The sequence below is a fragment of the Pelophylax lessonae genome (assembly GCF_965119305.1).
Source record: "Pelophylax lessonae genome assembly, chromosome: 2".
In the NCBI taxonomy this organism is placed as follows: Eukaryota; Metazoa; Chordata; class Amphibia; order Anura; family Ranidae; genus Pelophylax; species Pelophylax lessonae.
The window spans coordinates 664674980-664701524 of NC_138769.1; the positions used below are offsets into that span (position 1 = coordinate 664674980).

General features: G+C 45.3%; 1 protein-coding gene across 1 annotated transcript in view; it reads left to right on the top strand.

The window, feature by feature from the left end:
- ALKBH8 (alkB homolog 8, tRNA methyltransferase) overlaps nt 1–26545 on the top strand; it is a 113004-nt gene that overhangs the window by 5011 nt on the left and 81448 nt on the right. The window contains exons 2-3 of the mRNA XM_082245351.1: nt 18292–18441; nt 21623–21863. Of these exons, the coding sequence (XP_082101477.1) occupies nt 18292–18441; nt 21623–21863 (391 nt within the window). The remainder of the gene's footprint in view (nt 1–18291; nt 18442–21622; nt 21864–26545) is intronic.

Here is a 26545-nt window from a genome sequence, read left to right on the forward strand (position 1 = left end):
GGGGGGGGGGGGTAGGAAGAGACAGCTCAGTATTGGGGGGGGGTAGGAAGAGACAGCTCAGTATTGGGGGGAGTAGGAAGAGACAGCTCAGTATTGGGGGGGGAGTAGGAAGAGACAGCTCAGTATTGGGGGGGGGGAGTAGGAAGAGACAGCTCAGTATTGGGGGGGGAGTAGGAAGAGACAGCTCAGTATTGGGGGGGGGGAGTAGGAAGAGACAGCTCAGTATTGGGGGGGGGGAGTAGGAAGAGACAGCTCAGTATTGGGGGGGGGAGTAGGAAGAGACAGCTCAGTATTGGGGGGGGGGGGAGTAGGAAGAGACAGCTCAGTATTGGGGGGGGGGGATAGGAAGAGACAGCTCAGTATTGGGGAGTAGGAAGAGACAGCTCATTATTGGGGGATTGGAAGAGACAGCTCAGTATTGGAGGTAGGAAGAGACAGCTCAGTATTGGGGGGTAGGAAGAGACAGCTCAGTATTGGGGGGTAGGAAGAGACAGCTCAGTATTGGGGGGTAGGAAGAGACAGCTCAGTATTGGGGGGTAGGAAGAGACAGCTCAGTATTGGGGGGTAGGAAGAGACAGCTCAGTATTGGGGGGTAGGAAGAGACAGCTCAGTATTGGGGGGTAGGAAGAGACAGCTCAGTATTGGGGGGTAGGAAGAGACAGCTCAGTATTGGGGGGGTGTAGGTGGAGACAATGAAGTATTGGGGGGTAACAGAGACAGCGCAGTGTTGGGGGTGGGGTAGGCAGAGACACCTCAGTATTGGGGGGTAGGGGTAGACAGTGACAGTGCAGTATGGGGGGGGGGCAGAGACTGCGCAGTGTTGGGGGGGGGGGGAAGCAGAGACAGAAGAGTACAGTTATGGGGGGGCGTCAACCTGGTATTGTTTTTTCAGCCAACGATTCCCATTTATGTAAAAGCCATCCTAGCGGTTAATCAGTCAATGTATTGCTTTTACAGATGGTGGGAGGGAATGTTTACCCACCGCTGCCTCTCCAGACATCCAATCAGGGAGCCTGGGATCTGGTCCGACAGTGTCACCAGGTTATCATAGAGCTGGCTGTGGACCAGACAGTCGCCAGCCATCTCTATGGTCCTGTGAGGTCAGAAGCAATGTCATGCTGTCACTTCTGGATCTGGCAGATGTAAACACTGTCATTTTTTTTCTGTTCTGGAAAGTATACATTTTTTTTTTCTTTTTTGGTCTCGTGTTTTTCAGGAGAGAGATTTGGGGATCTTAGAGACACCACATGTCTCCATAAAGAGAACCTGTCATCCCTTATTTCTGTCTCAAGGAATGTTTACATTTCTTGTGATAGGAACAAAAGTAATAAAAAAAAAAGTGGACAGTAAAAGAAAAACAAATCAATAAAATAAGTAATACATTTTTTTGGAAGTTCCCCTTTACCTGGGCACAGTGGCGAACGCATACATAGGTGGCACGCACATGTTGTCGGCGTTTGTACCATACGTGAGGTATCACCGTAAGCGTTATAGCGAGAGCAATAATTCTAGCACTAGACCTCCTGTGTAACTTTAACCACTTTAATACCGGGCACTTTCACCCCTTCCTGCCCAGGCCAATTTTCAGCTTTTAGCGCTGTTGCATTTTGAATGACAGTTGCGCGGTTATTGAACACTGTACCTAAACCAAATTTGTCATTTCCCCCCACAAATAGAGCTTTCTTTTGGTGGGATTTGATGACCGCAAGGTTTTTTTCTTTTTTGCTAAACAAATCAAAAAAAAGACCGAAAAGTTTGAAAAAAAAAAAAAAAGTTTTTTGTTTGTTATACAATTTTGTAAATAAGTTTTTTCCTGCACTGATGGGCACTGATAGACGGCACTGGTGGGCAATAATGGGCACTGGTGGGCGGAACTGATAGATGGCAATGATGGGCACTGGTGGGCAGCACTGATGGGGAGGGCACTGGTGGGCGGGACCGGGGGGCGCGCAGAGCGCATTATCCTGCCGCCGTAATATGACGTCTGGTCAGGATAATGCAACCACATTCCCGCCGTCAATCGCCTATAGGGCGGGCGGGAAGTGGTTAAACTGTAAGATTTTTAAAATGTCTCCTGTGGAGATTTTTAAGTACACTATATTGTCAAAAGTATTGGGACGCCTGCCTTTACACACACACACACGAACTTTAATGGCATCCCAGTCTTAGTTTGTAGGGTTCAATATTGAGTTGGTCCACTCTTTGCAGCTATAACAGCTTCAACTCTTCTGGGAAGGCTGTCCACAAGGATTAGGAGTGTCTATGGGAATGGTTGACCATTCTTCCAGAAGCACATTTGTGAGGTCAGGCACTGATGTTGGATGAGAAGGCCTGGCAGTGACCACAACCCTCGATAGAACACCATTGGAATGAATTGGAGCGGAGACTGTGAGCCAGGTCTTCTTGTCCAACATTGATGCCTGACCTCACAAATGTGCTTCTGGAAGAATGGTCAAACATTCCAATAGAGACACTCCTAAACCTTGTGGACAGCCTTCCTAGATGAGCTGAAGCTGTTATAGCCGCAAAGGGTGGGCCAACCCAATATTATACCCTACGGACTAAGACTGACTGGGATACAGATTTTTACTTGTAAACAAAAAGTGTCAGAGGGGGCTTGGTCTGTAATGCCCCGTACACACGTGCAGATTATCTGCAGACTTTTGTCTGCAGACTTACCAAAACCATATAATATGAGGTCAAACCTAAACACTTTCAATTTGTATGCAATCCGGCAGGCCCTTGCACTACATAGAAAAGGTAAGTCTGCAGACAAAAGTCTTCAGATAATCTGCATGTGTGTATAGGGCATAAGTGTTTAACCTCCATCTTTCTGCACTGTGTAGTCTCTATAGAGGTGAATGCCCCCATAAGCTGCATAGGCAGCAGACAGGGGTGTGCATTAAACTTAAAGCGTATCTACACCCAATAGCAGAAATGTGATAAATGGCAGCTTACCAGTCTGTAGATGTGGTGGCTGCGTTCATTTAGAGGAGCATTGTTGTCACCCTAGGCTGCGCTCCTGATCTGGACTACAAACCCCTCCTCATCTGCATTACGGGGGGGATGATTGTGCGATATCTCTTATAAGGCACTTATAAGGACACTGGAATTCTGTTTGTGTTATTAACACAAATCTGGTTATGATGTCACTTCATTGTAAATTGCACCCCAATGCAGTAGACATCGTAGTGTCAGTACCCTGCAACACACGCTGATGAGGTGCGATGGAGGCCAGGGGGGTGCGCCGCCGGTGATCGGACGATCGGCTGTGCGGGGGTGGGTTGTACCTGGTGGGGGCTCCTGCCAGGGCCATCCTGTCCTTGAAGCCCAGGGATCCCTCCTAGGTCTCTCGTGGTGACACAATTTTGCTGTATTCTGTATGTTTCTATGCACTGCAGCTATGTTTGTGTAGTCCGGCGGCCATTTTGCAGTGGTTTGCCATTGAAAATAGCGGTGACCATGACAGTGGAGCCCTGTGGGTGGGGATTTCGGGCAGTTGGGGCCCCTTCTCATCCCCTGGTGCTGACTCTTGGATCTTTTCACTTCCTGATCGCCGCATCTGAAGTTCAAATTTTCCTGATTATCTACCTCTCTGCTGAGGATCGCTTTGTGCCTGGCTACTGGGTGGTGCTGCCAGCGTAATGGGGGTTGTCTCTTTGCAGTGTTTTACACTTTTTGTGGGGTCCCCCTGGTGACTTATAACAGGGCTCGACAAACCCGGGCGCCAGGTCGCATTTGCGACTAGAATTAGCGACCTGGCGCCTGGGGTGCCCTGCATAGGGTGTCCTGTCCCTTTTGAGCCCCCCACCTTCTCCTCGAGTGCACGGACTTCCGCGCTGTCCAAAAATTGAGGCCCCGGCTTTTCGGCCTTCTTCTGTGAGATGAGAAAGGCTAGGGGAACTGGCGCCCTCTTGTGGTGGCCGGGAGTAATGCATGTTCTTAATGCCTTTCCATCTCCTTCCAAAGAGGAAATGAAAGGAAAGTTTTTTTAAGGCTTCATCTCTCTGTCCAGTTACCTTTGCTTAAAGGTAAGTGGACAGGGAGTATGGTTATTATTATTAATTTATTTTTTAAATGTAAAAAAAATTAAATAATTTTTTCTTTTTTTTTTTTTTAAATTATTAAAAAAAAATACTTTTTTTTTTTTCCAATTCTTATTTAAAAAAGAAAAAAAAAAATTGATATATATATAATATTATATCAATCTTTTTTTTTTTTTTTCCTCATCGCCATACCACAGCCTAAGGCCCCTTTCACACGGGCTGTCTGATCAGGTCCGCCTGTCAGTTTTTCAGGCAGACCTGATCGGACCCTTCAGTCTCCTCTATGGAGCAGTAATCTGCCGCCATCTGATCCTGTCCGCCAAAAACAGACGGATGGTGGTTCTATTTTCTATCCATCCCGTTGATCGGATCAGATGGCATCGGATGGAAAGAGACAGTCTGTTTCCATCCAATTGCGCTATAGAAGAGAGTGGAGTTCTAGTCGTATTTATTTGTAAATTTAGTATCCGTTTTATTAAATAAAGCTTGGTTGTAAGCCACGGTTCACACTTATGCGATGCGGGAAGGCTGCGAATTCGCAGCATGTTCCCGCATCGCAAGCGCGCCCCTGGCAGTTCACACTGCCATATGCGATACGCTGGGGGTGTCAATGTAATCTTAATGACATCCCCAGTTTGATCGCATATCGCAGTGCGATCTTGCAGTTCGCACAGGATCGGATCGCACAAATGTGAACCGCTGTGCAATCCGATCCTGATGCGGCTGCTTAGTTTAAAAAAAAAAAAACTGGCTCCTAACTTTTTTAGCTGACTCCTAGATTGCAGGCAAATTTGTCAAGCCCTGACTTATAAAGTCTTTGGAGCACAACCCCCACCATCCCTCTGCGGCTGCGGGGCCCTCCGGGTCCCAGCCATCCATCGATGCACTGATGGTGGTCCTGGAGTCCTTTGTGTCCCAGGTGGAGGTTGCTTTTGGGTGCGAGCTAGCAAAAAGCGCCCCCCCCGCCTTCCCCTGCCTCATCTGTCCCATCAGATCATGAATCTGTTTCAGCCGCCACGGACGTGGGTCATCCTGCTGGGTCTGCAACTACGTGCCCAGAAACCTATGATAGTGAGGATGATTCCTCCACATCTGTAACCACGTTGAAAAGGCGCTGGTGGAAGCACTGATTGTATCTGTTGGTGAGACCTTGAAGATAGAGGACACGGCTGCGACGAAGGCGCAAGTTCCCTTTGGCACTCACAAGCCATCCAGTGCGGCAAAGGTGTTTCCTTTCCCCACCTATTTTCACAGAATTGTCGCTAAAGAGTGGGGTAACAACCAAAGCGTCCCCTTGGGGTCCCGAAGCGATTTACTAGGCGTTAACCCTGTGGGGAGTCCCTTATTAAGAAGTGGACTTTTCCACCGTTGGTGGTGCCTCCGGTTTCCAGATGGAACAAGGCAACCATGATTCCGTTTGAAGTGTCGCCGGCCTTTTAATGACCCGGCTGACAGAAAGGCAGGGGCTGTGGCCCGCAATAGGTACACTCTGGCAGGTTCGGCACTGAGGCCAGTATTCACCATTGACCTGGTGTCGCAAACTCTGACCGAGTGGGCTAAGCTTTTATGCCGTGACCTGGAGGGAGAATAGCTCCCCCCTGCCTTTGCTGAGCTGGCGGACCAGCTGGTCCAGGGGCTGCAGTTTATTTGTGATGCCTCCTTTTCATGCGGCTCCCCTAGTGGCTCGGCTCTCTGTTTCCGCAGTGGTCCTTTCAGCGTGTCTTTTGGCTCATATGTTGGTCTGTGGATCAAGGAGATCGCCTGTTTGGGGCTACCCTGGATAAAGATCTCAAAGGGGAGAAGAGTACTTTTCTTCAGGCTGCTAAGGGCAAGGAACCTCTCCGTAGACATGGGCCCGCCTTCTTGGCTCATACGTTTTTATTTATTTTATTTTTTTTGTCCCTCCAGGGTTGATTGATAAGGGCTCGAAGCCTTTCAGGGCCGCCTCCTGGAGGATCCAAACAAATCTGGTCTGGCAAGTCGAGAGCGGGCTTCTCCAGACCCGCGGACAAGGCTCCTACAGCATGGGGATTGGGGGGGGGGGACTTCTTTGTTGGTTTCTGGACCCGTGGACTTCCCTTGTACAAAACAAGTGGGTCCACAAAGTATTTTGCTCCGGCTACAAGATCGAGTTTCACTCTTGTCCCCCTGCAAGGTTCTTTCCTTCCAACTTGCGTCTGTCCCCGGACCGTTTACAGGGTCTGTTCGGGGTGTTACAAGAGCTGTTGCTTCAAGGGTGATGTCTCAGTTCCGACTTTGAAACGTTTTCAGGGTTTTCACTCAAACCTGTTTACAGTTCACAGGAAGGAAGGCAAGGTGTGTCCAATCCTGGACCTAAAGGCGCTGAACTGCTTGTGCGGTTGTAGAAGTTCAGGATGGAGTCCATTCGCCTGGTGGTGGCATCCCTTGCCTCTATCCTGCTTAGTTTGCGGTACTGGGTTACTTGGATGACCTCCTTCTGCGAGCTGATTCTTCTACTTCCCTGGTGAAAAACCGGGAGTTTGGCTGGATTCGGAATTTCCAGATGTCTGCTCTAGTTCCGTCCACAAAGCTGGTCTATCTGGGTCTGACTCTGGAGTCAGCCTTAGCCAGAGTGCTTCTTCCTCTGGACAAACTCCAGAAATTACAGGCTGCAATTCCTCTCCTGCTGTCCAGCAGATGGCCATCCATCCGGACTTGCATACGGGTGCTGGGCCTGAGGGTGTCTACCTTTTGAGGGGGTTCTGTTTGCATAGTTCCATACGAGGATTCTGCAAGGGAGATTCTGGCCAAATGGGACAAGAATCTGCAGTCTCTGGTTCCTCCCCTTGTATTGGACAGTGGTCACCACGAATGCCTGCCTGTCCGGTTGGGGAGGCGTCCTTGGCAAATATTCTGCTCAGGGGATCTGGACACTGGAGGAGTCCAGAATACTGATCAATATCTTGGAACCCTGAGAGATCAGACTGCCTGGAACCTTGGATCGTATTCAGGTGGACAATGCCACGGCTGTGGCTTACGTCAGTCACCAGGGGGGTGCAAAACAAGTGTCCTGGGGACTCTGGAATTAGCCGGCATTTTAAAGCGGTAGTATCCCGCTTTTTGACACTTTTACCTACAGGTAAGCCTATAATAAGGCTTACCTGTAGGTACAATTAATATCTCCTAAACCGGCATGGTTTAGGAGATATTTACAGTGCATGCAGCTGCTCTAGCGAGCGGCCCATGCGCTCTGAAGGTCCGGGGGGACCTTCAATTAATTTGCCGGGAGCTTGCCGGAAAATCACTCCCGCGCGGCTCCGGCCAATCATTGCGCCGGAGCCGCCGAACCCGGAAGAGACGCCGAGGGATCATGGCAGCGCCCGCAGCGATGTCCGGGGGTCCGTGTCGGGGCTTCGTTCTAAGGTAAGTTACACATAATGAGCTAGTATGCGATGCATACTAGCCCATTATGCCTTTGTCTTGCAGGTTTTTTTTTTTTCTAGGGTTTACAACCGCTTTAAGGTGGACAGAACGGTTTGTTCCATCCCTCTCCGCCGTATACATTTCCGGGGTGGAAAACTGGCAGGCGGATTACCTCAGTCGGCAGGCATTGGACCAAGTGGAGTGGTTCTTTCATCCAGAGGTGTTTTATCAGTTGCCTCCTCTCAAGCTTCTGCCAAGACTTCTACATAGGATCGAGGCAGAAGCGATTCCGGTCATCTTAGTGGCCCTGTACTGGCCTCACCGGGCTTGGTACGCCGATCTGGTGTGGCTGTTCACCGACGTTCCTTGGAAGCTTCATTTCAGGGAGGATCTGCTGTCCCAAGGACCAATATTCCATCCTGCTTTACAGTCATGAGTCGGTGTTCCAACGTTGTTAAAAGCTAGGAAACCTACTTCTAGAAAGATCTATCATCATAGAACGTGGAAGATGTACATTGCCTGGTGTGAGTCTCTTGGGTTCATCCTCGCTCTTTTTCGGTGGCTCGATCTTCACCTTTCTTCAACGGCGGGTTGAGCAGTAACTGGCCTTGAGTACTATCAAGGGTCAGGTGTCGACCTTACCGGTCTTATTTCAACGGCCTTTGGCCACATACTCCCTGGTGTGTACTTTTTCTTCAGGGAATTAGGCACTTGACACCTCCAGTGTGGTCTCTGTTTCCACCTTGGGACCTCGATTTGGTGCTCTCAAGTCCTCCAGAAGCCTCTTTTTAAAAATCTTTGGGAGATTCTCCTGCTTACGCTGTCCCAGAAGGTGGCCTTTTTGGTTACTTCACCTCTGCGTGCAGGGTGTCGGAATTGGCGGCATTATCCTGTCATTTACATTACTTGGTGGCTCTTTGCCTCTGTACTTCGTTCCTTTCAAAGGTTGTCTCTTTTCATTTGAAAACATTGTGTTGCCTACCCTGTGTCCCATGCCAACACATCCAAAGGAAATTGTCTTGCATGACTTGTATGTGGACCGGGGAATTAGGGTGTACCTGGCAGCTACGGAGTCTTTTGGAAAGTCAGACTCACTATTTGTGTTCACGGATGGGCCTCAGACAGGGTTGTCCGCTTCCTCTGAGACCATTTCCAGATGGATCAGACGGACGGTGATTCAGGCATATTCCATCAGGGGTCGGGTTCCTCCTTTTCCCTGTCAAGGTGCACTCTACTCGGGCGCTTAGTGCCTCCTGGGCCTTCCGTCAGGCGTCAGTGATGCAGGTTTGCAAGGCGGCCACCTAATCTTCAGTGTTCACTTTCACAAAGTTCTATAAAGAGGATGTGTTTGGCATTTGTGGATGCTTCTTTTGGCCGCAAGGTTTTGCAGGCTGCTGTTGAGAGGACCTGATCCTCTTTGAGGGTGTATTGTGTTGTGTTTTTCTTTTTTTTTTTTTTTCAGGTGGGCGCCAGTTGTTTTCGTTGAGCTCCTGTTGCCTGGTTGGCTACGGTTTAGCCTTCGGAATTTTTTGCTATTCCCACCCCTCCATGTTTAACACTGCTTTGGGATATCCCAATGGTTATGAAGATAAGGAGCTGAATCTGTCAATGAACGAAAGAGAAAATGGGATTTTTGACTTAAAATCCATTTCTCTGTTCATTGACGGACACAACACCCACCCCTCTGGAGTTGTAGATCTTCTGACACTGCTTGTAACAAAACTGAGTACCTATAGCAGAAAGAGTATACCCCCTGGGACTGCCCATAGGTAGACTTTTTTTTTTTTTGTTTTCTGCCTAGTGTCCTACTCCTGTAGGGGGCAGTATAATCCAGCGGTTATGAAGACCAGGAGCTGTATCGGTCAATGAACATCAGAGAAATCGATTTTACGGTAAGTCAAAAATCCCCTTAATCTTAGTCATGTATACAAATGTGTAACACAATTTTGGTCTTTACAGGGTTCCAAGGTAATATCAAGACACTAACCCTTCATTATGAGCTTTGGCTGATGCTCTACATGGATTCTTGGCCTCTACAGCGTCAGAGGGACTGTATCTTCTAATATTTCATCCTCTTTTAATTGCCGTAACTTTGAGACCTCTCTGACTTTTAGGAAAAGCTAAAAGGCATGTGGTCTACCCAGTTTGTACCAGCCAGCAAACTGCTAAATGTAGAGCAAAAGCTGCAGAAGTAAATCCTTAAAAACCTTTCGCTGTTGAAACAGTTGACATATTTTGTATTTAATTTGTGTTTAGTTTTAGCTTGCCGAGAGTTCATATTTATAAGAGGTATGGGAATTTTTAAAATCATATTTACCTAGGTAGATGCAGCATCTGTCCCCCGCCACCTGTAAGGTGAAGAGCAGAGCGATCAAACCCCTTGGATCACTCGGTTCTCGGTGACCCCCTAATAAGAGTCAGTCACAAGCTCTCTGCTCTGACTGTGCACGTTGCAGGGCTGTACTCGTGGCAGGAGTAGCCGGCTTAGGCTCTCAGCGGCTTTCTTAGATGAGTGGCTGTCCAGGCATGTGGGCAGATCCAGATTATATGGTCGCAATCTTTCCTGAGCCTTGACCCGCTGTGACGTCAGTGGGCTTTAGCCTGCTGTCTGCTAAAAACAGGTCTGTGATTCACAGGAAAACTGCCAAATGAGCATTGTCTGTACTCCTCAATTAAAGGTTTGTTTAAATGCATGTAATTCTTGAACTGTTAATATGTTGAAAAATAAAACTACTTTTTATGACCTGTTTGGGCTGTGTTAATGGCATTCTGTGTCTTTGAATTTTAAATACTTGCACTCCTGAGTTTGTAGGCTGAATGTACACTATTGCGTTTTCGCAATGCATGGTTATGCGTGTAGATGCACTTTAGGGACATTTATTCTGGATAACAAGCTTTTTAAGATAAACGGTCAGCTTAATCCATCTGATAACGGCCAAATCATTGTTAGTTTTCTGTAAACCGGCTTCTTCCAGCACAGCTTATGATACTGCTTCATCTGAAAGGGCCAATTCACATCAGTGTGTTGATTTGCTTATTAGCGCAGCTGTAAAACACAGATCAACAGAACGACATTTGAAAAAACCGTAATTTCCTATGTGTCCTATTCACACCATAATGCTGCGTATGCATGTCAGCATGTGTTAAAATAGGGCTTGACAAATGCCAGACACCAGGTCACCATGGCGACTAGAAATAGCATACTGGCGCCTGGTGTGCTGGAACAGTCCTGTCATTCCTGGGCAGCTGGCTGGCTGGCTGGCTGGCAGGTGTCCCTATTCCGCAGGTGTGCATGAGGTTGGGAAAGGGCACCAGGTTGAAGGAGGATAGAGGCGGGACTGTGAAGAGCGGGTTAGGGGAAGTAGGAAGGTTTGTGAGAAGAGGGTCAGTGGAGGAGAGGAGCCCCTAGCAGAAAGTGCGGCTCTGTGTCCCCATGGCGATGTGGACTCTAGCCTCCCTCTCCGTACTCCTGAAGCTCCTCCTACAGTGGCTCCAAGTCAGGTCTGGGCCGCCTGGGAGCCTGAAACCCCCTGGATAGCCTAGAGCCGGTGTGGCCAGCTATCATTGCATCCTTATCAGGGCAGCCTCTCCAAATTGTTGGTCTTTTTTTATTTAAATACAGATATTAAATATTTGTGTGGAAAAAAATTGATAAAAATTGAATTTAGGTACAGTGTTGCTTGACTGAGTAATTGTCAAAATGTAACTGTGCTGAAAGCTGAAAATTGGCCTGGGCAGGAAAGGGGTCAAAGTAACTACAGCCGTGGCCAAAGATTTGAGAATGACACACATTATTTTCACAAGGTCTGCTGCCTTTTGTCAGATGTTACTATGGTGTACTGAAGTATAATTGCAAGCATTTCATAAGGGTCAAAGGCTTTTAGTGACAATTGCATGAAGTTTATGCAAAGAGTCAATATTTGCAGCGTTGACCCTTCTTTTTCAAGAAATAGGAATGTGTGAATGAATAAACTACAAGTTCTGTCTGCCACTGTTGTAGGTGGACTTATAGTATCGATGAACTGTGAGCCTGCTGGTCAGCACACTTGTAGTCCATTCACATAGCCTACAACTAAGGAACTGTCTGCCTAAACAGACGTACAAGCAGAGAGCTGTAGGCAGTGTATGTAGCAGGAGCCTGACATTGCACCCGCAATCCACCGCTGGCTCCTGTCACAATAATGCATACACATTTTTTTTTTTTTCCTACAAAAAGATGTGCATATATTATTATTTTTTTTTTTTTTTTTTGAAAGGTGAACTTAGCCTTTAATTTAGCCTGCAGATTGAGGGTCAGGTCAGTTTACACCACATGCAGCCCAGTGCATTTTTTTTTCTGCATCAAAACGCATGGAAAGTAGGTTATATGGTTTCCAATGGCATAGTTCACCAGTGTGGTCAGTTCCAGAAAAAAAGTGTAGAACATGCTGCATTTTTCCTGCACTGGACTGTACTGGAATGCTGTAAAATGCATCAATAACGTACTGGACTCCAGCAGAGGGAGAAACTAAAAATGAAAAAAGGGAAAAAAAGAAGCATCAAGAAATGCATCCAGAATCGTGTTAAACACCAGCATGCAGAAACTGATCAGAATTGCGTTTTTTTTTGTGGTGTGAACCAGCCCTAAGGCTCCATGTACACGGGACGCTGGAAATGGCCGTTTAGGAGCAGTTGGGCGTTTTTTTCAGAAGCCCCTGAACCCATCTACATTTTATCTTATCTGTCCATGTACACCAGGTCGTTTACAGTCATTTGCAGGCAGTTGCGTTCAGGGACTGTTTTTAGAACGCAATTATTTGCGTTCGAACGTGTGTTTCCCGGCGTTTCAAACGCGTCCGAACGCGTCTGAACGCGATGACCCGCGTTTAGCGTTCGCGTTTTTCCATTTCAAAGGGGAATAATTTTTATGACCTCTAGGAACGCTTCTAAATGCAAACGCCCGCAAACGCTGCTAAACGCCCGCTAAACGCGGGTACAAACGCGACTGAACGGACGTTTCAAACGTCCTAAAAATTCCAGCATTCAAAGGGACTTTTAACAACGTCCCGTGTACATGGAGCCTAAGAGAAGAAATACTCCCGCTCCTGGAACAAAAAACTGAATCAGCGGAGTGTTGCTCAGCCGTACACAGGGAGCTTTGTATTTTAGGATACATTATCCACCTGCATCATTGCCTCATCCAATCAGAGGAAGCTTTGTAATCCTTCATAAAATACAAAACTCCCTGTGAATGGCTGAGCAGCACTCAGTCCAACTCCATTTTGTTGCAGGAGGAACAAAATTGAGTCCCCATCCCACTGTCCGGACACAGCGTTGTGTACTGTACAGTATCTCACGAAAGTGAGTACACCCCTCACATTCTTGTAAATATTTTATATCTTTTCATGTGGCAACACTGAAGAAATGACACTTTGCTACAATATAAAGTCATTAATCTCTAAACTGCTGGCAGCAAAAGTGAGTACACCCCTAAGTGAAAATGTCTAACTTAGGCCAAAATTGTCAATGTTTTGTGTGGCCACCAGTATTTTCCAGCACTACCTTAACCCTATTGGGCATGGAGTTCACCAGAGCTTCACAGATTGCCACTGGAGTCCTCTTCCACTCCTCCATGATGACCTCACGAAGCTGGTGGATGTTAACCACCTCAATACAGGGCACTTAAACCCCCTTCCTTCCCAGACCAATTTTCAGCTTTTAGCGCTGTTGCAATTTGAATGACAATTGCGCGGTCATGCAACGCTGTACCCAAACCAAATTTGTGTCATTTTTTCCCCACAAATAGAGCTTTCTTTTGGTGGTATTTGATCACCGTCAGGTTTTTTCTTTTTTGGTGCACAAATAAAAAAAGACTGAAAAGTTTGAAAAAAAAAAAAAAGTTTTTTTGTTTAGGTTATAAAATTTTGTAAATAGATATGTTTTTTCCTGCACTGATGAGCACTGATGATGCCGCACTGACAGGCACTGATGAGGAGACACTGATGGGGTGGCACTGATATGCAGCACTGATGGGCACTGATAGGTAGCACTGATATGCAGCACTGATGGGCACTGATATGTGGCACTGATAGATAGCACTAATATGCAGCATTGGTGGGCAGTGATAGGCAGCGCTGATGGGCAGTGATAGGCAGCACTGATGGGCACTGATTGGTGGCACTGATGGGCACTGATAGTGGCACTGATGGGGGGCACTGATGGGCACTGATAGGCAGCACTGGTGGGCAATAATGGGCACTGGTGGGCTGCACTGATAGATGGCAATAATGGCACTGGTGGGCAGCACTGATAGATGCCATTGGTGGGCAACACTGATAGGGAGGGCACTGGGGGGCTCTCTGAGCCCTGCTTGCCATCCCTGGTGGCCATAGTGGGCATCCCTGGTGGTCATGGGTGGGCATCCCTGGTGGCTTAGTGGCACCCCTCCCCCCCCCCCCCCCCCAGGGCTGCACTGGTAATCAATGTTCTGATTACCAGCACAGACCCCCCCTGTGATCAGTGAGTAATTAGAAATACTCACTGATCACCCCCGCAGCAGCACCGATCCTCTGATCTTCTCCTCACTGACAGGATCTGTCAGGAGGAGAAGAGATCGAAGCCGTTACAACGGCTCTATTTACATTACATGACGGCTGTGATTGGACACAGCCGTCATGTGATCAGGAGGGCCAATCACAGGGCCCTCCTGCCGAATGATGTCGCTCTGTGTCCGAGGGACACAGGCACATCGAGATCGCGCCGCTGCGCGTGCCCGCGGCGGCGCGATCTCTCTCCTTCTGAAGGACGTTCCGGAACGTCCATTCAGAAGGACGAGACTCCCGGCCGTATATGTACTATGGCCGGGTGGGAGGTAGTTAAGAGACCTTGCGCTCTTCAACCTTCTGTTTGAGGATGCCCCACAGTTTCTCAATAGGGTTTAGGTCTGTAGACCTGCTTGGCCTGTCTATCACCTTTACCCTCAGCTTCTTTAGCAAGGCAGTGGTTGTCTTAGAGGTGTTTGGGGTCATTATCATGTTGGAATACTGCCCTGCTGCCCAGTCACTGAAGGGAAGGGATCATGCTCTGCTTCAGTATGTCACAGTACATGTTGCCATTCATGGTTCCCTCAGCACTCGTGCAGCCCCACGACCATGACACTCCCACCACAATGCTTGACAGTAGGCAGGACACACTTGTCTTTGTACTCATCTGGTTGCCGCCACACACTTGACACCATCTGAACCAAGTACGTTTTATTTTGGGTCTCATCAGACCACAGCACATAGTTCCAGTAATCCCTGTCTTTAAAAATAAAAAGCGAAGGTGCTGCGCTAGTATACAACTACTCCTAATGAAATAAAGTCACATACAGTCATGTATGTCAAAATAATATCTATAATGTGTATAAAAATGTGTGGTAATATGCAACTACTAATGAAATGTGGTGTTGCATAGCAATATCTTTAAAGTGCATGCAAATGTGCAAAGTTAAGAGTGAACAAGCAACTGAAAAATAGAAATCTTTGAACAAAAGTTCACTGCATGAAAGTGAATATATGAAATCCTCAATGTTGGAAAAAGGTGCTGTGAAAAATAAAGTTCATATCCAAATGAGAGAAAGGCTTCATGTGACCATCACCAGAATAGAGATTCAGGAGCGTTTACCAAAATGTGTGGACTCTTAATACCTTAGGTAAAGAGTCATTCAAACAGGAAGTGGTGTTACTGATGCTGCAACGGTCTCACAAGGGTTGTCACCGCCTCCTCTGGTCTTATAATAGCCATAAAGGAACTCGAATACCCAAGAAAACAAAAAGCCTCTTCATAACGTAAAACCCTTACAGTTGGACTATATTAAAAGTAGAAAACTTACATTCTCTTCGTGGTTAACAGGCGGTATAGATACAAGGTAATGTGATCACACAGGAATCCAAATGGCGCAGTGTCATGGAGAAAACTCATGAAATTATTATTTTTTTTCTCTCAAAACTACGCAGTTGTCAGTGAAAGTAATGCAGTGCCATATCGCAAAACATGGCCTGGTCATGAACCTTCTGGAGCACAAATAGTTAAATCTGACCATATATTGTGTACATAGATTTGTCAGAAAATACTCATTACGTTCCAATGACTTGACAAATGTCATTTGAAAGTACTTCAAATTTTTACCATTTGATTTTGGAATTATTATAATTTCCCAACTAAAGCTTGAAATTAGTTTATTTGAGAAAAACTTTCCATCATGCTCCTTCAAATATTCTCATAATGATGGTAAACAATGAACATCGCTTTGAACCAATTAATGACTAGTAAATCCAACCAACGTGAATGGCTAGATTAAACGGCTTGCTGGCGGCTCCTACAGACACAGCTATGTACCTGTATGTCACTCCCTGGTTGTGATTTGAGCAGGAGTTTGTCAACAGATCCCTGCCAATGATTCATGGCTGGGACCTGCTGGTCCACCCACAGAGCCAATCAACACAGGGCTCTGTACTGAGGAAATGATTGCTTTGTTTCCTTTCTCTGCAAAACTTTCTGTAGTAAAAAGCAGCACACATTGTTAGGCACACAACCTCTGGATCACTCTAGAACACAAGGCCCGCGGGCAGAATCCGGCCCGCCAAGCCATTTCATGTGGCCCTCGCACCCAGAGCTTTTTTCAGCTGGAATGTGGTGGAACTCAGTTCCGCCACCTCTGACTCTTGCAGATCCCGGCCTACCCTTAATGCACTCACGGCGGGGCACAGAAGTGCCAACCAATGATCTTCCTGTAAGTGGGAGACAGACGCAGAGCCACCTACACTGCTGGGAGGTACTAGAGCCAGGCAGATGAGATGTGAGGAAGGGGGGGTGGGGCACTCTATACTCTGCATGCCCTGTACTTCATATCTCTGCATTCTGTACGTAGAGCAGCCATAAAACTTGCACTCTGTATGTCATACACTCCTCAACCCTGCAGTCTGTACCCAGCGCAACCCTGAACATTGCCATCTGTATGTAGCGCACTTGTGAACTCTACACTCTGTACACTGCGTACTCCTAGGTATCTAAGTAGATAGTCTTACAGATACAACTGGCCCCTTGAGGACAACCCTAACGCTGATGCGGCCCACAATAAAATTTCGTTTGACACCCCTGCCCTAGATGTTAACCCTTTCCCAGTCAGTGTCATTAGTACAGTGTCAGTGTATATTATTAACACTGATCACTGTATTAGTGTCACTGGAGATGTCTGTGGCAGTTAGTTCCCACAAAGTGTCAGTGTGAGATTGACCGCCGCACATCACAGTCCTGCTATAAGTCGCTGATCACCGCCATCACTAGTATAAAAAATAAATAAATACAGAGTTCCAGTATATATACCATGTATAACCAATTAACCACTTTCCGACCGGCCGCCGTGTATTTACAGCGGCAGTTTGGCTCTATTGTGCGAAACGACGTACCTATAGTTCATTTTTTTTTTTCAGTAGCCACTAGATGGCGTAATCGCACCATGAATAGCTAGCGGGGATGTCAATGAGCCGGTCTGGTGGACCCGTTGTCCGCCAGCCACCCGAGATCACCCCAGGAGAGACAGAGCGGTGATCTGCCTACGTAAACAAGGCAGATCGCTGTTCTGCAAGGGGGGGGGGGACAAGATGAAGATCTTGTGTTCCTGCTAAGCATGAACCAGGATCTCTGTCTTCCCCCCAATCAGTGCAACCCCCCTACAGTTAGAAAGCATCCCCTAGGGACAAATTTAACCCTATGATTACCCCTGATATTAACCCCTTCCCTGCCAGTGTCATTAGTGCAGTGACAGTGCATTTTTTTTTTATCACTGATCACTATATTCGTGTCACTGGTCCCCAAAAAGTGTCAGGTATCGGATTTGTCCCCTGCAATGTCGCAGTCCTACTAAAATCGCTGATCGCCACCATTACTAGTAAAAAAAAAAAATTCCATAAAAATATTGCATCCTTTTGTAGACGCTATAACTTTTGCGTAAACCAATCAATATACACTTATTGGGATTTTTTTTTACCAAAAACATGTAGCAGAATACATATTGGCCTAAATTGATGAATCGATTAAAAAAAATAAGATTTAAAAAAAAAAAAAAACTTTAATGGCTTGGTTTTTTAGCAGAAAATAAAATAAAAAAATATGTATTTATTTTATTTTTCAAAATTGTCACTATTTTTTTTTTGTTTATAGCACAAAAAATAAAAACTGCAGAGGTGATCAAATACATCCAAAAGAAACCTCTATTTGTGGGGAAAAAAGGACATACATTTTATTTGGGTATAGCGTTGCATGACTGCGCAATTGTCAGTTAAAATAACGCAGTGCCATATTGCAAAAAATGGCCTGGTCATTAAGGGGGTAAAACCTTCCAGTCCAGAAGTGGTCAATATACACCTATTGGGATTTTTTTTTTTTCACCAAAGGCATTTAGCAGAATACATTTTGGTCTAAATTTATGAAGAAATTTGTTTTTTTTTATTTTTTTATAACCAAAAGTAAAAAATATTTTTTTAGAAAAAAAACATTTTTTTTAATTTTATTTTTTTTTTTATAATGAACCCAGTGGTGATCAAATACCACCAGCAAAATAATGACAATATAATCCTACTAAAACCTCAGCAGTGAGCTGGATAATATCGACCGTTTACCACATACTTGGGATACATTCAGTAAGGTGTTGCAAACTGTGGCAACCTAGTCAGCTAATTAGCTTTCAGTGTATAGAACTCACACAGGTAAAACTGGCTCCTGATTGGTTGCTGTGAGTTTTTCTTGTACTGTGTGTGTATAGTGATTTTCCATAATCAATGAGTCTGAAAGCATTAGCGATTGCCCTGTTTTAATTGCATTTTTATTTTCTCTTTTTTAGTCTTCACCATCAGAACAAAGATTGGAGCACATGAATAACACAAAACCAAAACTCAGCAAAGAGGAGAAGAAGCAGCATAGAAAGCAAGCAAAGGCCAAGAATATTCTTCTGAAACATGAAGGCATAGAGACTGTCTCCCATCCTTCTAAGGTATTCGACAAATAAACCAGCTACCACCTTCATACCTGGGAGGGAGTAGCACTTTGTTTTATGCCTCCTAATGATCAGTGTGTCTTTGTACAAAGTGACCTCTAAAAGTAGTATGATTTATAGTAATATTAAAAATTAAAGTGGTATTTTTTTTCCTAACAAATAAACACTTTTATTTCTAGTATTACTATAAATCATACTACTTTTAGAGGTCACTTTGTACAAAGACACGCTGATCATCAGGAGGCATAAAACGCTACAATGTGCTACTCTCTCCCAAGTGTCACTTTGTACAAAAAGAAATATATACAGTTGTGCTCATAAGTTTACATACCCTGGCAGAAATTATGATTTCTTGGCCATTTTTTCGAGAATATGAATGAAAACACAAAAACTTTTCTGTCTATCAGTGTCCATTCACACTGGTATGACTGACCAAGTCGCCTGACAAGTCGTGCACCATCACTCCCATAGTGTAGTAGAGGAGCCGTTCTAATAGGAGCGACACAAGTCGCTCCGACTTAGAAAAAGGGTCCTGTACTACTTCGGGGCGACCTGGAAGCGACTTGCATAGACATTCATGTTATGAAGTCCGTGCAAGTCGTGCTGCACGCGACTTCACAGGTCGTCCCCGAAGTCGGAGCGACCTAATGTGAACGGGGGCTCATGGTTAGTGTTTGGCTGAAGCCATTTATTATCAAACAACTGTGTTTACTCTTTTTAAATCATAATCACAACAGACACTACCCAAATGACCCTGATCAAAAAGTTTACATACCCCAGTTCTTAATACCGTGCATTGCCCCCTTTAACATCAATGACAGCTTGAAGTCCTTTGTGGTATTTGTGGATGAGGCTCTTTACCTTCTCAGATGGTAAAGCTGCCATTCTTCCTGGCAAAAAAGCCTCCAGTTCTTGTAAATTCTTGGGCTGTCTTGCATGAACTGCATGTTTGAGATCTCCCCAGAGGGGCTCAATGATATTGAGGTCAGGAGACTGAGATGGCCACTCCAGAACCTTCACTTTATTCTGCCAATGGCAGATAGACTTGGCCTTGTGTTTAGGATCATTGTAATGTTGGAAAGTCCAAGTACGTCCCATGCGCAGCTTCTGGGCTGATGAATGTAAATTTCCCTCCAGTATTTTTTGATAACATACTGCATTCATCTTGCCATCAATTCTGATCAAATTTCCTGTGCCTTTGTAGCTCACACATCCCCAAAACATCAGCAATCCACCTCTGTGTTTCACAGTAGGAATGGTGTACCTTTTATCATAGGCCTTGTTGACTCCTCTCCAAATGTAGTGTTTATGGTTGTGGCCAAAAAGCTAAATTTTGGTCTCATCACTCCAAATGACTTTGTGCCAGAAGGTTTGAGGCTTGTCTCTGTGCTGTTTGGCATATTGTAAGCGGGATACTTTGTGGCATTTGCGTAGTAATGACTTTCTTCTGGCGACTCGACCATGCAGCCCATCTTTCTTCAAGTGCCTCCTTATTGTGCATCGTGAAACAGCCACACCACATGTTTTCACCTAAAGTTATTTGTGTGTTTTTCTTTGCATCCCGAACAATTTTCCTGGCAGTTGTGGCTGAAATTTTAGTTGGTCTACCTAACTGTGATTTGGTTTCAACAGAACCCCTCATTTTCCACTTCTTGATTAGAGTTTGAATACTGCTGATTGGCATTCTCAATTCCTTGGATATCTTTTTATATCCCTTTCCTGTTTTATACAGTTCAACTACCTTTTCCCGCAGATCATTTGACAATTCTTTTGCTTTCCTCATGACTCAGAATCCAGAAACGTCAGTGCAGCACTGGATGAAAGATGCAAGGGTCTGTCAGGAGTAGAGAAACTCATTGACCTTTTATACACACACACTAATTACAAGCAAACCGATCACAGGTGAGGATGGTTACCTTTTAATAGCCATTCAAACCCCTTTGTGTCAAAGTGTGAATGTTACCAGGCCAAAATCACCAGGGTATGTAAACTTTTCATCAGGGTCATTTGGGTAGTTTCTGTTGTCATTATGATTTAAAGAGTAAACACAGTTGATTGATAATAAATGCTTTCAGCCAAACACTAACCATGAGTGAAAGAAAAGTTTTTCTGTTATCATTCATAATTTCATATTCTTGGAAAATGGCCAATAAATCATAAATTCTGTCAGGGTATGTAAACTTATGAGCACAACTGTATATATTTATGTAAAATATTTACCCCAGCAGGGAAAAAACTGTTGTTTCAACTGCTTAAAGTATTAACTGGAGTTTGGCTTTATTTTTATTTTTTTTTAGTATATTAAAGGATAAGTTCACTTTTCATAACATGTTACACCCATATTCAGGGTGTAACATGTTATGAAAAGACCATAAACTCACAGCAACCAATCAGAAGCCAATTTTACTTGTGTGAATTCTATACGCTGAATCACAGGGAACACAGGGATGCCTGTGTTCATTTGTGACAGAATGGCGGTCTGCCTTGTTTACATAGGCAGACCATCGTTCTGTCTCTATGGGGAGCGATCGCCGGTGGACATCGCATACGCCGGACCCGCTGAATGGCTCCCCCTCTGGCCAATCAGCGCACGCTCCGCCGGAGGCCCCACTGCCTAATACACGAAACGACTTACAGGTACCTTGTTGCGCTTAATAGAGCTGACCTGCTGCTGTATATGTGCGGCGGCTAGTCGCCAAGTGCTTAAAATGGTTGTAAACCCCCCTTTAATGTTTGTACCTATAGGTAAGTCTGTATTAAGGCTTACCTATAGGTACTGTAAATATCTCCTAAGCTTGCACCGTTTTTATGAGAACTGTACTTTATACCTCACCGTCATCGGCGCATGCGCTCTGAAGAAACAGCCGCCCATGCCGTTTCTTCAGAGCCCTGTGCCGTGACCGGTGGCTCCCGCGCATGCACGTCACATGGCTCCGTCCAGTAGCACAGCCAGAGTCCGTGGACCCAGAAGGAAGACGGGCGAAGATGGATGCGGCCTCCAGCAGGGATGATGAGAACTTAGTTTGGAGGCAAGTGTCACATAACGGGGTGCATACTAGCATATTATGACTTTACTTTCTCTTTAATGGACAAAGTGACAGTTTCTCTTTAAACAAAGAAAATGTTAGAAGTTATTCTTTTCAATGAAAAAACACAATTTCTTTGCCTTTTATTATAGAGTCTAGTCGTGGCCAATGGCGGTCTGGGAAATGGAGTGAGCAGACAGCAGCTAGTGGATGTCCTGCAGAGATGTGGATTTGTAGAATCTGTAATAATGCCTCCAAACAAGCCCTATTCATTTGTCACATATTCATCCACCGAAGAGGCCATAAATGCTTATACATCACTCAGTGGTCAAGAGCTCCAATCTAGTGACTGGGAACAGAAAATAACTCTGTACTTCAGCTTTGTTGATAAAGGTATTGCTTTCCTCCAGTTATCTCCTTCTCTTAAGTGGCGTATGTAAGATTGGACTGCTTTCATTGAACAGCGCTGTGCAGAACTAGATGAAAACTCATGCTGGGATCTTTTCTTTCATTCTGTAATTTAGGACAGAACAGCAGTCTATTTAGGACTAGTGCAGCAGAATTACAGGACATAAGAGCACAGCTATTGATTCTGTTTATAAGTGGTTTCAAGATTTCACTTTACACCTAAACAGACAGCATGCAGTTTTTTTGCCCTTCATAGAAGAAAAACATCAATACAAAATAATTTAGGCCACGCTTCACAGCAAAGTTCACTATGTGCCAGTGAAGCATGTAAGAAGTGTTATTGTTATACACTCTAAAATTCTTCCATCATACTTCTAGCATTAAAGCAGATCTTCACCCTTCAATTCTTTCCACCACTCCTCTCCCTAAATGGAGTTGTGTTTTTTTTTATTTATTTAATTTTCTTTTTTTTCAGGCCACCCCAGGTGCACATCATTGGCCCAGGCCAGTGGTCTCCAAACTGCGGCCCCTTTCCTTGCTTTTATCCGGCCCTTGGGGCCCTTATATCCTCCCACTGACACCAATGAAGGGGCACAATTCCTCCTACTAATTCCAATGATGCTTAATAATAATTATGCGACATGCCCTCAAATTTTGTGATCAAATACATAGGACAACCGCCGAGTGTTGGATCACGGCTGCCTGTTAAGTTGTAAAAAGGCACAATGCACCTGTTTTAATGTAAGTGCAATTCTTCTACTAAACCTGGTATTTTATGACATACTACACTATGGGAGCCCAACCTGTGTTGTTTTGAAAGACTGGGAGCTGAGGAATAGAGGCTGAGGGTCTTTTAAAGCAGGGCTTGATAAATTGGCTTTGAATCTAGGAGCCAGCTAAAAAAGTTAGGAGCCTGTTTTTTAAATCAGCTGCCCAACGCCCAGAACTGCATGTCCATGGCATCTGGCAATAAGATATGCTCACGCCTGGTGGCAAGCAAGAAAAGACCAAAAATTAGAAGGAAAAAAAATGCAAATAAGTAATTTTTCTTCTTCTTTGATGTGCGCTGATGAGGCTGCACTAATGGGCACTGGCGGGCTGCACTAATGGGCACTGATTAGGCGGCACTGATAGGCATTGATGAGGTGGTACTAATAGGCAGCACTGATGGGTGCTGATAGACTGCACTAATAGGCACTGATGGGCATTGATGAGGTGGTACTAATAGGCTGCACTGATAGACGACACTAATGAGGCAGCACTGATAGGCTGCACAGATGAGGTGGCACTGATAGGCTGCACTGATGGTCTCCGATAGGCTGCACTGATAAGCGCCAATGATGTTCACTGGCAGGTGGCACTGACGGGAACAGGCAGGTGGCACTGATAAGCACTGATGAGGTGGCACTGATAGGTGGCACTTCCCCTGCACTCATCAGCGGTGAGAAAGGGTGACTGATCAAGCCCGCAACCTCAACCCCAGCTGTCAAACTAGAAAGATGTCAAAGGTGGGCGGGCAGTGAGAGCAAACTGTGTTCATCACAGCACCACCCACCAGAGGAGGAAGCCGGTTCGCACAAAGGAGCCTGTATCCCGCTCCATCAGGCCGCAAAGCCGCGGCCTCAATTATCGGCCAGCCTGAACTTAGTCCCGTGGGGGTCCACATGGTAGGAATACAGGCCGTTGCTGCGGTGTAGCCCACTTGCCAGAATGCAGTTTCCAGTCACTATTCCAACCTGGCGTCTGGGTTTTGTCGAGCCCTTCAAATACCAGCCATTCATTACCATCAAGGAAGGTATTATCCCATAAGGACACATGTGAAGAGACAGACCAGCATACCCATACCCCAGGGGCACATAAGCACGTGAGACCTAACAATGTATGTGCTTAGGTCCAAGCATTGAAGTGAGTGCTTTGGAGTGAATGTGGCGGGATACACTTGCATTAAGGTGTGGATATATTGTAATATTTGAGCACGCAGTGGAGAAGGCAATGATATGGATACTTCACTTTAGGACTAGATTATAAACCAATTGATATTTATAGTTTCTGTAGACTTAAATCCCATCATGGAAGATTCAGATATTCGATGTGGATTGTCAATCTACATTATTGTTCACTTTATATTTGATGTGAAGCATTGTATATATGTTGTCTTGGATCTTAATGTACGATTGATGCGCAAGTAACTCCGCTACGCTAATAAGTGCACTTTTGGATATTAATATACACCAAACGCAATTAATCCCGTTGTGCTAAAAAGCACAGTACTCAGCTCTTTTGTATAAGGTAATGGAGCGCGCTCAGCAGTACCCAGTAATACAGACACACAGACTGGTATCGCATTGGATGCTCGATAGACTGTCCTGCCTAAAGCGTTGAGCTCTGTTTATTTATGGGACATCAAAGGGACAACAGCAGGAAGTGATGGCTATACAACATCAGGCAATCGGTTCCAAATGTACGGTCACATAACATAAGTTACTCACATAGAATCAGCCAATGACGCACCTGTATACATTCAAATATACAATAGAATGGGGGAGTACATGATCATGAATGAGCAGAATAGTGTGCACGGCTTCTCGCCATTGGTTTGTGGAAATTCGCACACCGTAGTTAACAGTAAAAACCCACGTGTAGCGGAATTCACGCCAAACACTACACCATGAAACCAGCGTGTAGAACTGCGAACTCTGCTCTGTTCAAACTCGTGCATGTATTCCCGCCACTATTACTGGCATGAATCTCACTCAGCAAGGTTCAGACAACAATGCCTAATAGGATTATACTACTGTTCCAGAGACGTGAGGCTATCTGCAAGGAAAGAGCCATGCTGTTTCCGCTATGGTGATCAGGCACAGTAGAAAGACACGAGTGTGTATCCCTTCATAAAGGCAGATGGATATCAAATTGATATTGACTTCATATCCCCGCCGAGCGAACAAATCTGCACATTATACAGGGGCCCCCCCTGGTGGTCCTATCCTTGCTGCTTGATCCTTGAACTCCGCACCACAATACACATAGATCTCTACCGGCAAACAGACCCGTGCCCTAGAGTGTTCGCCGGCGGAGATGTCTATCTAGATCAAATGCGTCTACACATCTAAGGGAAGGTTTTCACTGCCAGTAGTCTTTCCTCAATGCCAGTTCGCTCATACACACTCTAATGAGCGTATTGCAAGCAAACCGACAACAGAAGCCATAATGACAATCTAAATAAAACACATCCTGAAAAATGTCCACACTAGTCCTAATAAAATTTCCACAACAATGTGTATTCACACATAGGGTATTTTACACTAATTGTCTTTGATCACAAAATTTGAGGGCGCGCCGCATAAATGTTGTTAAGCATCATATTCACGTGTGGGAACGCATATGTATGTGAGCAGCACCCTCCATTTATATAGCATTTTGCATTTGTATAGGATTACACGATAAGGTTCAAGGTAGCTTGAAACTTTTAATTTCAATATCAATGATGGGTATAATTTCTCCCAATGGCACCAATGATGAGGCACACTTACTCCCACTGAAACAAACGATGGGGCATTATTTTTTCCCCACTGATGTTGGAACATTTAATACTCCCAATTGCCACAGTCCGGGCCTTGTTTAGAAAAGTTGGAGACTCCTGGCCTAGGCGATTGAAGTCAATTGTGCTCCCTTTGCCTCTTGGGATATGCAAATCACATTTCCCAGGAGGCATTGTCTCTACATTCAGTAAAGGAGGAGGGGGGCAGGCCTAGCAGAGTGTCATCAGTAGACCCGGTGGCTGAACCCGGAAAAGCTTGTGCTTACCGATGACGTCAGGCAGGGGTTAAAAAAAGGGGGATGGGGGGAGGATGAAGATCTGCTTTAAAATGTGTGCCTTGACAAAAAAACATATGCAGTACATCTTAGCAATACGTGTTTTTTTTTTTCCTTTTAAAATGCTGAAGGCACAGAAAAATATATCTGTTTATCTGCCAGAAATCCAGTAGTTTCTAGGTCAAGAGGTAATAACTGTGTGAGGATGAATTGATGGAGGATTTAAAAACTTTTTATTTGGAGATGAGTTTTCAGGGATCACCTAAAGGTGGACAGAGTACAAGATAGCAAGACAAATTGGGGTAGAGTGTTCCAGAGGATGGGAGAGGCTCTGGAGAAGTCCTGGATGGGAGCTAGAGAGCAGAAGATCTTTGGAGGGGTGAAAAGGACAGTTTAAGAGATATTTTGAGACAAAATTAGAAATGTAGCTGGGAGCAGAGTATTGTGAATAGCTTTGCATGTTTAGATTTTCTACTTTATTTAGCTGGGCAGTCAGAAGTCAGTGGAAGGTTCAGCAGAGTGGTGTGGAGGAGCCTGAGCGGTAAGTGAGATAAATGAATCTGCCAGCAGCATTCACAATAGAAAGTGCGAGAGGGTAGAGGTAGACCACTGAGAGTGGAGTCGCAATGGTCAAAGCGAGATATAACAAGGGAGGGAATGAGTACAGTAGCTTGGTGGTTTCACTGGTTGGAGAAGAGGCGTATTTTGGAAATGTTATGGAGGTGAAGATTTGGAAAGTGATTGGATTTGGGGCTGAAATAACAAGTCAGTCGAGGATTACAACTAGCAACCTGGCATGAGGGGAGAGACTGAAAGATGACAGTCGAAAAGTGATCTTGGTGCAAAGGTTG